At 40.8% G+C, this 16072-nt stretch overlaps 1 protein-coding gene across 2 annotated transcripts in view; it reads right to left on the bottom strand.

Moving 5' to 3' along the window:
- POU6F2 (POU class 6 homeobox 2) overlaps positions 1–16072 on the bottom strand; it is a 494621-nt gene that overhangs the window by 13142 nt on the left and 465407 nt on the right. For both annotated transcript variants that reach the window (XM_043978842.1, XM_043978849.1), the window contains one exon: positions 6927–7095. In XM_043978842.1, the coding sequence (XP_043834777.1) occupies positions 6927–7095 (169 nt within the window). The remainder of the gene's footprint in view (positions 1–6926; positions 7096–16072) is intronic.

The following is a 16072-nucleotide window of genomic DNA, read 5'->3' as shown; positions in this document are numbered from 1 at the left end:
CAGGACTGGCATAACTAGGGACTGGCACTTCCCTGCATGAATTTGACCTTCTCTGACCACTGAACAATGCCATCTTAACAACTAAAAACTATGGAGTTCAGTGTGTGAATATTTACTTTCTTCATTTCATGACAGGCATTCCATCAATCTTCCTGTTTGATGTGTCCCTTGATATTACTGATCTGAGGGTCTCCAAACGAGGTTGTTTCTGTTGCTTCATCTTTCAAGAAATCTTGAATAATTTTGACCTATGCGTGAGTGACACTTTATTGGTGGCACTTTGCTCTAACAAATATAATTTTTTTATAGTCAGCAAAAAACAATTGTAGAGGGATTGGGCATTCTCTGCATCTTTCTGTCAGTTGTTGTGATGGTAAAGATGAGTCTACCTCACCTTTCAAAAGCATGCCTCTCCCCTCCTAATATAATCATTAAGGATGCTTTCAATACATGTGTAGTTGATTTTTATAAGACCTTTTATATAGGTGAGAAAGTAGGCATATGATTGGTAGTTATCAAGATTTTCTTAGTTGCCTTTTTTTGGGTAAGAAGATCTCAGATTTTTTCTATGCCTTTGTTACCTTCTCCTCCTTTAAGTTGTAATGCTTGCTGTCAGGATATTCTTCCTCTATATGTGCTTGGTCTATTTCATTTGCTTTTCATCACCTTTCTTCTGTTCAGCGCCATTTTCTCTTCCTCTATAAAAACATTTGGGACAGTGATGATAACATCCAAATATGGCAGATCCATTGTCTCTTAGGGCAAAAGGAGTTTGTTATAATTTTGTTTTGCTTGCAGCGTTTGCATTGTCAAAGAGGAGATCCAACAGAACTCAAGTTAAAAATGAATTCCCTCAAGAGAGTGGGGTCCTTCAGATTCTCCTGTTTGTGCATGACTTAGTGGTGATTCCATCAAGACTTGGAACATTTCAGAGTCTCCAGAATGAGATTTATCATCATTTCTATAGCAGCAGTATCACACAGTGGGGAGAGAGTTGGCCTTAGATCAAGAAAGAACTGATTTGAAGTCAAGAAGACCCGAGTCCAAGTCCCACTTCTAACAAATATTAGCTGTATTACCCTAGACAACTCACTTCATCTTTCAATGGATCAAGTAGCTCACTAAGATAATACATTTCAGAGAAAATGGTATCTTTTAGGAGAGGCAATCCTTCACTTCAAATGGCCTCCACTGATGAAATTGCAGTGATCTAGGGATCACTCATAAGAATTTAGTCTAACAATTCACTTTGGGAATAACAAGTGAATGAAGGGGCCCCAGTTTCTTGCTTTTCTCTCTCTCTCTCTCTCTCTCTCTCTCTCATCACATAGGATGAGAAGGCATGGAGAAACTGTGATCTACAACTTAGAGGAAAGTCTACATTGAGGAGATCACAGATCAAATGGATGTATTTGAGTTAAGAGAGAAAACAACCAGGCATATTAGGCAAAGTGGGTGCATCAGAACATAGAGGTTGAATAGGGGAAAAATATTACAGGACTGCCCCCATTCTGCACTGAGCCAGTCACCCTTGACCAGTGACTGAGTCATCCACTCCTACATTCAAAGAGTAGAGGATGAAGAGTGGATATGGGATGGAGTCCAGGGAAGGAATCTTGAGCCGATGAGTGAGGGTGTTGGGCAGAATAAAGTCAGAGGAGACCCTGACTGTGCTGGTGTGAGAGACCTTGGACTTTAGAGTCTGATTATCTCCTTTCACCTTTGGAGGATTTTGATGTTTGGTCATATGAAAAACAGGGAGGATGGACTTGTTTATATTTAGGCAAAACACAGTGTTTAAATTACAGTAAAAAAGACAGTTGTATAAGAAGGAAGAACAATCATTATTTCCTCTCAGTAGGGTCCTGTTTGGGCTGAAGTTCTCGACTCTAGCCGTTTGTTGGTGAGTATTAACTAAGCATTCTGCCCAACACCACAGTCATTATTTATTCCGAAAAGAAAATGTGTGTCCATTTCCCCAGAGTGTGTTTTCACTCTCATGAAATGTTTGTGAATCTTCACAAAGTGTATTTGAGCATTTTAGTCAGAGAGCAGTCATTATGGTTACCTTCCAGGGCCTGTAATCAATCTACCTGTCTTTCCTTAAGTTAATTCATTATTATTCACAATAGAACTACTGCAGACTTTAGTAAACAAAGTTACTAGACACTCTCTCCTACTCTGTTCAGTCTTTAGACAAAACACTTATTACATAAACCTTTAAAAGTCTCAGAAACTATGGATAGTGTCATCAAACTGACTTAGGTTAGGGAACAAACTTAATACAGATGATTATAGCTACTTCCTCATGGTTAACATGAAGGGCCTGGACTGGAAGGCTCCTCTTTGCTCTAATGTTCTAGGGTTTCCTTGTGCTGTTCTTGTGCAGGAGGGCAGTAAGCACAATCCTTCAGAGGATCATGGGATCATAGGTACAGAACTGGAAAGGATCTTAGGGAGCTTCTAGTCCAACTTCCTCATTTTATAGATGTGAAAACAGGCCCAGAGGGATTAACTGAACTGCCCCTGGGGATGCACGGCAAGTGAGTATCTAAGGCAGAATTTGAATATCCAGGTCTTTCTGACTCTGAGTGTTGGCCCCCTGGTGATCCGAGATACTGTAACGATTGGAATGACGCCACCTGCTGGAGACTTACTGTAGCAAAGCTCTGCCATGAGGAGAAGGCCTCTGAAGGCAAGCCATGTGGTCAAGGTCCTTAGTGTCAGGAAGTGACGTTTGCTCATGGGTACTGTCTATCAAGGCTACCAGCCAATCAACTTGAAGTAGGAAGCGGATGGGGGGTCAGATGAAAGGGTCTCTTACAAAGAGTTAGATTTTTACCTTTCTCTTTCTCTTTACCAAATTCTTATTCTCCTTAATAAATGCTAACTCTAACTCTTGCTAAAGCTTATAATTTATTGGCGACCACTCATTAGATATTTTAGACAGTCCAGCTAGAATTTTAGCCCCTTACAATACCATGCATCCTCTCCTGGATTAGTTTCTTATATTCCATGTGAAATACAGCATTTTCAGGGGCAATGTCTCTTGACCCTAAGAGGTCACTAGAAGAGCACGTGGCTGCCCGTTATTCAGAAGGTAAACTGATTTTGTCACTCAGAGCTTACAGAATAATATCTGGCAATACCTGGTGGTGAACCTGGTTATACTTAGGGTTGTTAATAGCTTCTTTGTAGGTTTTATTTTTGGCCACCCAACAAGAAATTCGGTCTCTATGGTGAGAGGCAATAGGTGCACTGGAAAGAACACAAGACTTGGAGTTGGAATGACTGGATCCAAGAATTAGCTGCTTCATTTATCATAAACGTAGAATTTCAGAAATGAAGGGAATCGAGCTAGATCAGGAGCAGGTCTCCCTTCTTCAACATCCCCCAACAATTTGTCTTAGAAGCTTTGCTAGAAGATGTTCAGTTATGAGGAGTGTCTCACATCATAAGGGGGCCCATTCTGTGTTTGAAGAGCTCTGATCACTAAGTGTTTCTTCCTTATATTGAGAATGAGTACGGCGCCCTTTAACTCCCTTTGGCCCTCTGGAGCCAAACAGGACAAGGCTATTCCCTCTGCTCATGATCAACATGAGATACTTGCAGGCAGTGATTGTGTCTCCCCTCACCTTGTCTTTCTTTCTAAATAACTCCAAGTTAATAAATGAACTCTCTCTCGGCTGCACTTTGTAGTTCTTCACTACCACAGTTGCCCTTGTTTGAACCTTCTCTAGTTTTTCAATGTTCTTCCTAAAATCTGGTCCCCAGCACTGAGTATAGGACTCTAGTTGTGGTCTGGCCATGGCAAAGAACAGTGGAAGTACCATTTTTCCAGTTCTGGCTCTTATGCCAAGGAACCCTAAAATTTCATCCATTGTTTTGGCCTTCATTCTGTGCTATTGAGGAGTCCATTGGAATCCCCAAAGGGAATTTCAGATGATCTATTTTATAGTTCCATGTCCCTCCATCCTTTAATTGTGCAATTGATTTTTTAACTGGACTTTATGTTTATTTCTATCAAATTTCATCTTGTTAGATGTATCATTTTTCTAGTCCAATGAGTCCTTTTGGAGTCCTATTCTATCATCTAATAGAGTAGTTATCCTTCCATCTTTGTGTTATCTTCAAATTTGATAAATATCCCTTTATGTATTTGTCCAAATCATTGATATAAATGAGGACCAGAACAGAGCCAAGGACAGAATTCTGATCAGATTCTCAAAATTTCTGGCCTGGAAGGGACTGAATCTGGATTTAGAAGGAGTTTTCATTCTAATATCTGACAAATGGTTGTCTGATTTCCATCTGAAGTTTTCCAAGATAAGGGGTGGGGGCCAGAGGGGTCCTGCACCTCTTAGCGAGGACAGCTCCTTTTACCTTGTTCTTAGATTTGCTCCCTGGGGTCCAACATAACTAGGCTAATTCCTCTTCCCCTTGAAGTCCCTTCAGATACTTGAAGATAGCTAGCATGCGATCCATAATTCTTTTCTTCTCCAGCCTAAACATCTTTAGTTCTTTTAACCAATCTTCGTGAGATATGGAACCAAAGCCTTTCCCCATCCCAGCTACCTTCCTTTGGACACTCTCTGGCTTATCAATGTCCTTCTTAAACTCTGGACAGATCTTTGGGGGACTCAATTCCCCCCAAAATTCAGTCCAAAATCTTTCCGCATTTTCCAGGGATACCATATAAGACTGTCCCATTCTTAGCAGAAATTCCAGTGTGCTGTGTTTGTATCATTCCTCTGATTACCAGACTAATAACCCTGTCAAGAAAGGAAATGAGATTAGCTTTGCATGACCGACTTTTGATGAACCCATGCTGGCTCTGATTGATCAATGCTTACCTTCCCCAGTGCTGACAGATCATCCTCTTAATGACACATTCCTGAATTTTATTAGGAACTGAAGTCAGGCTTACTCCTTTACACTTTGAAGAATCCTCTGTCTTCCATATTTGGAAACTGGGACATTTACTTTTCTTGGTCTTTCAACATTTCTCATACTCAGATTTTTCCAGACTGAGGTCTGGAATTAGGCAAATTACCTCTCTGATCCTACGAAGTAGGATCATAATACAGGGACTACTGACCTCATGGGACTATTTTGAAGAAAATGCCTCACAAACTGTAACATGCCACCTGGATGTGAGTTAATTTTATTTCTTCTTCGCAAAGGGCTATCATTCAGTCCAATTCATATCAGAACAATGTTCCAGACAAGTGGTTATCCAGTCTCCCCTTGAAGACCTCTAGTCTAGGCAACTGACTTCCCAAGGAGTCCATTCCAAATATGGATAACATTGATCATTACGAATTTTCCCTTATGTTGATCTGAAATCTACCTCTTTGTACCTTCTCTTCACTGTTCCTCACTTTGCTCTCTAGGGCCAGGACATCAGCTATCATGTTCCCCCCTGGGGAATCTTTTTTCCAGATCATCCATTCCCATTTTATTCAATGGGTCTATGTATGGCACGAGTCCCAGGCCCTCTACCATCCTGGTGATCTTTCCCTGGACTTTCTTCAGTCTGGCTATACCCTTATTTAGTCCAATCTGTAGAGCTTCCAGAGGAAAAAGATCACAATGGGGGAGTAGACACATTACTTCAAAGAATAATATTGAAGTTCAGACTAAAGCTACTCAAAAAACGAGGATGCTTCTTTTAAAAATGCTTTCCTGGGCAAATGTTCTCCTTGTGAACACTTGCACATTAAAGATGTAATCAAAGTAAGTAATTGGCATTAAAAGAGAACATTCCACTGATCCTTCCATTTTAGCCACCTTAACTCTGTGGCCTTTGTGTCAGGCCAAGCACTATTTCTACAAATTGTAGGGGCTGCCTTCCTGGTGACTAATGTATTGAGTTGTAGCCTGGAATCTTTGCATGGTTGTACGTGGATTTTCTGTTTCATTTCAATTCACTGGCCTTCTAACATACATGTGAGTGGTACTGTGCTCTGGAAGGTGGTCCTTTAAGCACAAATACCCACCCACCCACCAGCACACAAATGGACTCTCTTTTATTTCCTCAGACACCTACAAACAGAACAGTAGGAGACTTCAGACATACCGAGCAGAAACCTGGCCCCCCAAGTGGATGCCTCTTGTTGCTGATTTCCAGGCCTGAGATTCTGAGCACACAGCCCAGTGCAATAATCAGATGCCTTCCTTCTGGAGTGGCAGGACTGGCTTGGTGGCAGAGTATGTAGCATCCTCCCCCTCCCCCGCTGCTTTCGACATCAAATCAACACTGCCATCTTGGGAAAGGACATTGCGATCAACTTTCCTGTGGCTCCGCATTCCCCATCCCTGTGGCTTCCAAAACAAGCCCTCCAGGCTGTCACTTTCCATACGTGCTACCTACTTCTACTGCAATGCAAATTTTTCTAGGGCAGTGACTGCCTTGCTTGCTAGCATTTGTGTCCATAGGGCTTGGCCAATAGGAGGTGCTTAATAAATGCCTTTTCATTCATTCATGACTAGGACTTGGCTCTCTATGGGAAGATTGATGAAGCCAGGCTAGGCTTCCTAGAGAAGGGGAGGGGTTCTGTTTGACTTCAGTTACAGTGGAGCCCTGGCAATGCACTTCCATCTTCTCTACACTTGCTGTTTCATGTAGCTGGTCCAGAGCACTTTTGCAAAGTGGGTTGAGGGATTGTTTTCTCAGAGAGAGACAGAGAGACAGAGAGAGACAGAGAGAGAGACACAGAGAGAGAGAGACAGAGAGACAGAGAGAGGCAGAGAGAGAGACACAGAGAGAGAGAGAGACAGAGAGAGAGACACACAGAGAGAGAGAGACAGACAGAGACAGACAGAGAGAGACAGAGAGAGACAGACAGACAGAGAGACAGAGAGAGGCAACACTAAAAAGGCAAAAGACAAGAGACAATACATACAGAGACAGGCAGGATACTTACTGCTGACTAACTGGCCAACACTCAAAGCTGAAGAGGAGGAGGATGAGGAGGAAGAAGAGGAAGCCTGGCGGACAGGACTTTGAGACATGGATGCTTGGCTGTGAGCCAGATGCAGAAGGTTGGCCTGGGAGGCAGCTTGGCCCACTGGTGTCTGGGAGGGTTGATGGAGCTATATGTTGAAATGTTTAAAGAGAAAGAGAGATAGACAGAGAGACAAAGAGAAAGAGATTTAGAGAAAAAAATCATCCTGAGCCTTTTGAGGACAGGCTGAGTGCCCGTCAGTCACAAGGAGGTCTGTGAGGACATAGCTGAGAAGGCTTTTTTCTCCTTCCATGGTTTGCACCATACCTAATGACCATTTCATCCGTGATTCTGGAGGGGGGAAAGGAAGCCTTTCTGTGGATTGGATATCCCCAACCCACCATTTTTTTTGAATGTTTGAGCCCTGATATATTATTGAAGGATTCCTGGTGCCAACTGAACAAGGATTAACCTCCGAGTCCATGCCAGGAGCTGGGCATGCAAGGACAGCCCCTGCCCTCATGGGGCTTACACTCTGTCAAGGGAACATAACATGTACACAGACACATCAATACCAAACACACGCAGAAGGAAGCACAAAGTAATTTCAGGTAGAATGGATGGAGGAAAGTACTAATGACTGGGAAAATTCCATTGTGTTGTCAAATCGATCTTCCTAACGACCAGTTCTGACCATGTAACCCTCCTATTCGATAAACTCCAGTGGTTCCCCATCACCTCCAAGATTAAATATAAAATTCCTTGCTTTTGGAAGCCTTTCCTAGACTTGCCTCCTCTGACCTTTCCAGTGTTCTTAGACCTCTCCACCCCCAACACTATAATCCAGAAATACTGCCTTCCTTGCTATTCTTTACACAAGACACTCCATCTCCCAACTTTGAATATTTTCCTATGCTTTCTGCCAAGTCTGGAATTCTCTCCCCCTCTTCTCTCCTCTTCTAGGACTTCCTATCTTTTTTCAATATCCAGATAAAATCTTATCTTCTGCAAGAAGCCTTTCCCAATCTCCCTCTACTTTTTGCAGGGTGGGGGCAATAAGGGTTAAGTGATTTATTCAATGTCACACAGCTAGTAAGAGTCAAGTGTCTGAGGTCAGATTTGAACTCAGGTCTTCCTGAATCCAGGGCCAGTGCTTTATCTGCTGTACCACCTAGCTGCCCCCGACAGCTTCCAGAGCTTATCACCATGCCTTGCACAAAGCAAGTAATGAATGCTTATTGACTTGATGACTTGAAATTGGGAATGACCTCATGTAAGGGGTAGTGCATAAGCTGAGCCTTGAAGGGAACTCAGGATTTCAAAAGACAGAGGTGAGAAGCAGAGCATTCCAGGCATGGGGAACAGCTGGTAGAAAGGGTTCATGCAGCTGGGAGGCTACACACAGTTTGGAAGTAGTTGGCTAATGGTATGGGGTATGGTGGCCTGGTTCTGGCAAATACAAGGTGAAAGAAAGCTTGTGTCTCATAGCCCAGAGTCCCATTAGAGCAACATTAAGCATCTGCTCATGGTCACTAGCCAGTCTGCTCATTGCTCAATCAACAACTGAATCCAGTAAACTCTTTCTCTATAGGGACATGCTCACACACTGAAGACTAGATTTGATTTTAATTTGCCGAATATTGCCTACAAATCAGTTTACCACCATTTGGGTTACCTTTCCAAGGTCATTCACAGAACAACCATTCTGCGGTTATGAGTTATCGGGCCATGAGAGAACATTCAGAACTTGGCTATTCCAGTAAAAACTTTATTAATCACAGATGTGATGAAGCATGCTGAGCTATCAAGGGACAGGGCTTGATAACAACTAATTTAATTTTTTATTCAGAGATCTTAATTAAAAAAATTCCTGTGTAAATAACACATGTAGTTGGGTGGACAACCTCTAGCTCTCAACTGCCAGGACATATATCTGGAACAGACATTGAAAATGGACAATGATCGGGGCCCAGCATAGAGTAGGAGCAGGAGATAGCTGGGCAGTGTTTGGAATATTGCAAAATAATTCCAATGATCCCAAACTTTTCCCTGAAACAAAGGGCCACCTCTTTAATACTGATATTCTCCTGATGTTGCTGAATGCTGTGAGTCATGGAAAATGACAATATCCGGAGTTCAAGCAGAATATCATTCAGGGGTCAATGGAGAAGTTCATGGAACAGAGTAAGTAGTCCTTGCCATATTACAAGGAATTACAATAGAGGACTAGAGTGAAAGATACCACCAAAGAAAGGTATGAGTGAAAAAGAAGATGGGCTGGTCATTCAGAGAGAGCAATGCTAAACCAACAAGTAGCCCATGTACTCCACTGGTACGCCATACCTTAAGAGAAAGCGAGGCAGGTATCCACCCTATTGGGTGGGCCCCCTGGTAGGTTTATGGGAGGCTATGTATGGGAGTCACAATGATGACCGGATATGGGTGAGTCACAATCTGCATTGTTGGGGGGAATGTATGCATGGATGAGATCCCAGTCATTGGAGCAGGTGAAGATTTGAGACACTAGTCCCATTCATAGACGGCCTGGAGGCAATTTGCTATTTATGAACAAATGAGGTGGGATCACAGGAAAATATACTGATACCCAATTAAAAATGTGATCTCAAGCCTGTATTCTTTGTCCGGGCAGAAGTGTGGAAGTGAATCTCATGGAGGGATTTCTCTTCAGAAATGCCCAGCTCACTCTGGCACTTCTGAGACTTGATTGAGCAATCATAACCCCACTGCCACTACATCTCTGCTCAAACCATGTAGGATACACTACATTTATTTTCACTACACTGTGATTTCACTGGTCTAGGGGAGGAAACACACCATAAGTGTGGATCAGCAACTGCTTGGTTTATTTTCTCAGAGATCTGCCTGTGGCAGTGAGGAGTTAAGTGACATGCCTAAGGTCACTAGCCAAAATATGTCAGAAGCAGGCCTTGAACTCAGGGCTTTCTGATTTGAAAGCCAGATCTCTATTCCCAACACCATCCTACCCCTCTTTGGCAGATTTTAGGGGGGGATATTGAGAAAGTCTACCTACTAATACCTCTAACAACATAACCCCCAACACCAATACCACTATTGTCCTCTTTAGCTATGCTTTTTAGAGCACAGTGTTGTAGAGGTTTGAGAACTGAAAGACACCCTGGGATTTGTAGTTCAGAAGGACAAGCATTCCCTTTTAGTTCTTAGAGCAAGTTGGACTACTGTGAAGGTGGACTTGAGTCATCTCTGGGAGCTCAGATGATCTGTGAGATATTAGACTGAGGAAAGAGCAGGGATTACATGAGTTGAGCAATTGCAGCTGTGAAGGAGATGGTGTGTCCAGCCAAATGAAGGTGAAAAGAATTGGTGGCACAGGGGCAACAGGTAAGAGAATAAAATGAATGGAGAACTGAGTTGAAACAGAGAAGGAAGACATCTAGGTGAGCCATCAAGTACTTGTAGAAATCCCAGGTGAGAGGATTGAAGCTCCCAGTTATACTCACCTCTTCAAAGATTAAGGGAAGTTCTGAAAGATTTACTTTCCTCCTCTCCCTTCCCTGTGCCTGCCCAGTAACAGGTACAATAACATAATCAGTTTACTCCTTGTACCTAAGTGTTTACTATATACTGATTTGGTCCCAAATATATAGAAGTCCGGAGTTAGCTAGAAATTAATACAATTTAAATTAGGGCAGAGAGTCGAACCTCTTTCCTAATATTAGGAATTTTCCTAACTGGGAACTCTGAGCTATTGTGATTGTATTAACTTTTCATTTGATCCAAACTCCATAAAAGAGAAGGGGATCACATTGTAAGAAAATAATTACTAATAATGGATTTCTTGCCGGGACCCAGAGATAAGTTCCCTAGTCCTTTCTCCCCCCTACTTCAGAAAGTTCAGATTTTGCCTGGGACAAATCCAAGGGAAAAAAAGAAATGGAGATAGACTCTTTTGTCTAGCTCAGTGAAGGACCACATCTAGAAAATGGACTTTGACTTAAACAATTTGAATGAGGGTCTTCTCCTTGAAGTCATCTGTAGAGTTAATTTTAATTTAGACCACCCTCAAGTCATGTCAACCAATGGTATTGAATGATGCTAACCAATTAGCTTTGATCAATGTATAATGACCTGCCTCTATCAAAAGAGGATAAAAATTGGAAGAGTTCTCTCTCTCTCTCTCTCTCTCTCTCTCTCTCTCTCTCTCTCTCTCTCTCTCTCTCTCTCTCTCTCTCTCTTTCACTCTCACTCTTGCCTGGTGCTTGACTCTTGCTCTCAGAACCTCTCTGTTTTTGGCTCTCCCTCTTAGGATAGTGTTGGTTTTGTAGGTCTCCTGAACTCTCCTTAAGACCATGTCTCTCTGAGAGACAGCATGGGTCTTCTGGGGCTTTTGTCCTGCTCTAGCTAACTATCCCTTGGTCAGTTCTTTACTGATATATATGTATGTATGCATGTATATATGTGTATATGTATATATAATATTAATTAATAATAAGTGCTTACTGCTAAAACCAATGCAATGGCAATTAATTTAGAAAACACAGTTTGAGCCTAATTTCATAAAATACAACATGAATCGTAGACATGGGGGCCATTATATTGTTCCTAGGCAAAAGGTAAGTCAATTGACTGATTAAATCCCTAGAAAGGGAGGAAACAAGGAAGAGAGGGAGGTGACTGTAGAAAAGGGCACAGCCTAAATCATTCCCCAAAGAGGAAAGGTTAAGCCTGGTAAGGATTCAGCTCCAGCTTTTTCAAAAAGGGAGAAGAGAACAGAGAGAAAGGATGGAGTATCTTCTAACTTCCACAGCAACACCCACTGGTATCGTCACAGAAATCTCACAGAATCTCAGAGTTGGAGGAGACTTGAGAGTCTATTTAGCTCTACTTGTACTTACACTACAAATTATCAACTTAGGACCATCTAGTTTTCCCTTGAAGTGAGTGAGGAAGAATCCCTGATCTCCAAAGGCAATGGGATATACTTTTGGATAGCTCTAATTGTAAAGTTTTTTTTATATCAAGCAGTAATTTGCCTCTCTGTTATGTCTATACCACAGCTTCTAGCTCCATTCTCTGGGACTAGGGAGGACAAACCTAAGATTTCTTCCATATGACATTCTTTCAGCTATCATAACCCTGTGCCAAGTCTTCTCTTTCTAAACGAAATAGTTTCAACTCCACTGACTTCTTTAACTGTGGTATGATTTAGGCCCTTCATTATCCTGGATGACTATTCTGAATGACGTCCCGTTTAGCAACATTCTCCCAAAAATGTGGGACCTAGAACAGAACATGACACCTAAGAGGTCATCTGACCAGGGGAGAGTACAGTGGCAACCATTGCCTTCCTCATTGCAGATGCTGTGCCTTTCAACACAGTGTAAGCTTGCAATAGCTTCTTTGGCTGTCCTGTCACATTATTGACTCATTTTGATTGAATTCCACTAAAACTCTATTTTTTTCAAAGATAAACTGCAATTTAACCATGGATTCCCTATCTGGTATTTGCAAAGCTGATTTTTTTTGAACACAGGTATAAGGTTTTACATGTTTTTATTAAATTTCATCTTATTAAATTTGGACCAATCTTTTAGCTTGGGGAGATGTTTTTGAATTCTCATGTCATTCAACATGTGAGCTCTCCCTCCCAGCTCTTGTTATCTATAAATTTGATAAACACACCAGCTCTCCAGTTCTAAGGCACCTTTTTGGTTCTCTCCAATTCTAAGGCACCTTTTTGGTTCTCCACAACCTTTTTTTTTTAAATAATATTTTATTGTTTTTCCAATTACATATTAAAACAGTTTAAAACACTTTTTAAAAGTTTTGAGTTCCAAATTCTATCCCTCCTTTATCCCTCCCTTCCGCTAATATAGGTTATACATGTGCAATCATGTAAAACAGTTCCATATCAGTCATTTTGTATAGTGACTTGAATAATTTTTTATTTTTTTCCTGGGTAATTAATTAGTCCTTTTATTAATTATGTAATTAATTATGTAATTAATAAAAGGGGTCAGGAACACTCTCAAATGCCAAAGACCCCTCTTGGAACCCACTTAACTCTTTTTTTAAAAAATTAATAAAGTGTTTTACTTTTTTCCATTACATGTAAAGATAGTTCTCAACTTTTGCTTATACAAGCTTTACAATTTCAGATTTTTTCTCCCTCCCCTCCCTCCCCTCCCTCCCCTCCCTCCCCCCTCCCCTAGACAGCAGTTAATCTGATATAGGTTATATATATATATATATATATATATATATACACATAATAACATTAATCCTATTTCTGCATTAGTCATGTTATAAGAGAAAAAATCAGAGCAATGATGAAAAACCTCAAAATAGAAAAAAACAACAGCATCAAAACCAAAAGAAATAGTTTGGTTCATTCAGCATCTATACTCCGCAGTTCTTTTTTTTCCCCTTGGATTTGGAGATCCTCTTCTATCACGAGTTCCCTGGAACTCTTCTGTACCATTGCATTGGTGAGAAGAATATAGTCCATCACAGTAGATCAACACTCGATGTTGATGATACTGTGTACAATGTTCTTCTGGTTCTGCTCATCTCACTCATCATCAGCTCACACAAGACCCTCCAGGTTTCTCTGAACTCCTCCTGCTCATCATTTCTTACAGCACAATAGTATTCCATTGTATTCATATACCACAACTTGTCCAGCCATTCCCCAATTGATGGGCACCCCCTCAACTTCCAATTCCTTGCCACCACATAAAGAGCAGCTATAAATATTTTTGTACATGTCTCCACAACCTTTCAAAGATAAATACCTGTTGCTGAGCAATCAAATCCACTAGATCCTTTAATACCCTGGGATACAAGCCAATTGGGGCTAGAAGACTTGAATTCACTGAGGGAAGTTAGCTGCTTAACTAACTGATTTTATGTTTCAAGTCCATAATATTCATTTTTTTGTTTTGTTCAAATTTCATTGCCCTTTGAATTAGATCTCTCTGTGTCTCAGAATTGTATTTCCTAAAAAGCCCCCCATTACATACCTCTTGGGACAATGTTCCTTTTAGATTTTAGGTTACATAATACTAGTGAAACTTTTCTGAACCCTCTGAAATCTTTGCTCTCCAAAATCTTGGTGGTATATCAGAGTATGCCATTTTCCTTCTTTTTCTATCATGAATCCCGATAACTTCTACCCAAGTCTCCTTCATTTCTACTTGAACAAACATTTACTTCTCCCTGGTCAGAATCAAGCACAGAATAGCATTTGTCTCTTCACTTCCACTAACTTTTTCTTTTCTTTTTGTGAGGCAATTGGGGTTAAGTGACTTGCCCAGGGTCACACAGCTAGTAAGTGTTAAGTGTCTGAGGCTGGATTTGAACTCAGGTACTCCTGAATCCAGGGCCAGTGCTCTATCCACTGCACCACCTAGCTGCCCCCACTTCCACTAACTTTTAAAAGATGAAACTGTCATTAAAGCAAAGCTGAACTTTGTTAGTTGCTCCATTTTGGGCAGCAAGAGTTCCAATAGATGTTCAAATAACTGAAATCTTTTATCACTATGACATCATGCTGCTTTTCCACACTTGGAATCTATTTCCCCAAATGTTCATCTCTTTTGTTCTTCTGTCCAGGTGGACTATAGTATGCTCCCATGACAATATTCCTTCTCTTTTCTGCCCTTGGTTTTCATCTAAACCTTCTCCACAATGTTTAGCTCCTCTGATTCCTAATTCTCACCAAATGGTATTTGTCACTTTACTTTTGCTTGCATTAGGATCTTTAATTCACCTTCCTTGATCCCTATATTTTAGGCATTATTGTAGATACATATATGTGTCTGAGATGATGGGTTTTGTTACTAACTCCCTTCTTAAATTTTACCATATGTGATTTATTGGGCATCACTATTGCTGCTCTTTTTGTCTTGTGGCTACTCTCTATGGTGTCTAGCTTGGTGAATATAAATAGGCTATTTTCTTCCTTTCTCTTTCTTTTCAGTATTAAAAGCCTCATGATCAGATTTGTGAGACTGTAGGCAAATATCTTTTTACTAGGTCTTATTAGATTAACTCTATCCCTGGACCCATGCTCATCATTCCCATAATTTTAGCTCTCATCCAGACATTCTTTACTCTCTTCCCAAGGATTGGAAGAGGGATTTTACTCTATTACTACTAAAGTTATAACTTCTTTGTTCAGAAAAAATGAATTCAACTTATTCTCATGTCTTATGATTCAAACCGTGATTCTGAAGTTTAGATGGAATCTAGAAAATTGCTATCACTATCCTTTCCCTGTCAAACTTTATATTATTTTCTTAAAACAGAATCATTGTTTCTCTCTCAGTTATATGCTACTGTATGAAAACAATGACTTCGGAATGGTGCCGAGGCTAAAATGGTTCCTGCCCTACTCCAGAGTATGTAGCACAATGTTTATATTTAACAATCTTCTAAAGCAGATACTCAGAAAAGTTCTGTGTTTATGATCAGTACTTCAAAATAGGAAACAAACATTTCCCACCCTTTCTATACTTTCATGCTTTGAAAAATTTGTTTCTCCTTCTTTATTTTATTATTTTGTTTTTGTTTTTGTTTTCGGCAGGGTAATGAGGGTTAAGTGACTTGCCCAGAGTCACACAGCTAGTAACTAACTGTCAAGTGTTGGGGCAGCTAGGTGACACAGTGGATAAAGCACCAGCCCTGGATTCAGGGGGACCTGAGTTCAGATTTGGCCTCAGACACTTGATACTTACTAGCTGTGTGACCCTGGGCAAGTCACTTAACCCTCACTGCCCCACAAAAAAGTGTCAAGTGTCTGAATCTGGATTTGAACTCAGGTCCCCCTGAATCCAGGGTCAGTGCTTTATCTACTGTGCCACCTAGCTGCCCCTTCCTTCTTTATTTTTAATGGCTTATTAATATGAAACTGTTTACAAAACAAAAATGAGTGACCTTTTCCCTCAGCTAAGAGTTTATTTTCCTGTTCTAATAAAATTATTTTAAAATTATTTGGTTTTGACACAATAAATATTTCCTAGTAATCCCTGAAACAATTCCTTCTATAAAGCATAGTCTCCCCAAACAGCTTAGGTAACACCCTCCCTCAAATTGTGTAGTTGTGGATGATAATATATGATGCT

Source organism: Dromiciops gliroides, chromosome 1 (genome assembly GCF_019393635.1).
Source record: "Dromiciops gliroides isolate mDroGli1 chromosome 1, mDroGli1.pri, whole genome shotgun sequence".
Lineage (NCBI taxonomy): Eukaryota > Metazoa > Chordata > Mammalia > Microbiotheria > Microbiotheriidae > Dromiciops > Dromiciops gliroides.
Note: the sequence above shows the minus strand (reverse complement) of the source record. Positions and strands in the feature narration are given on the sequence as shown.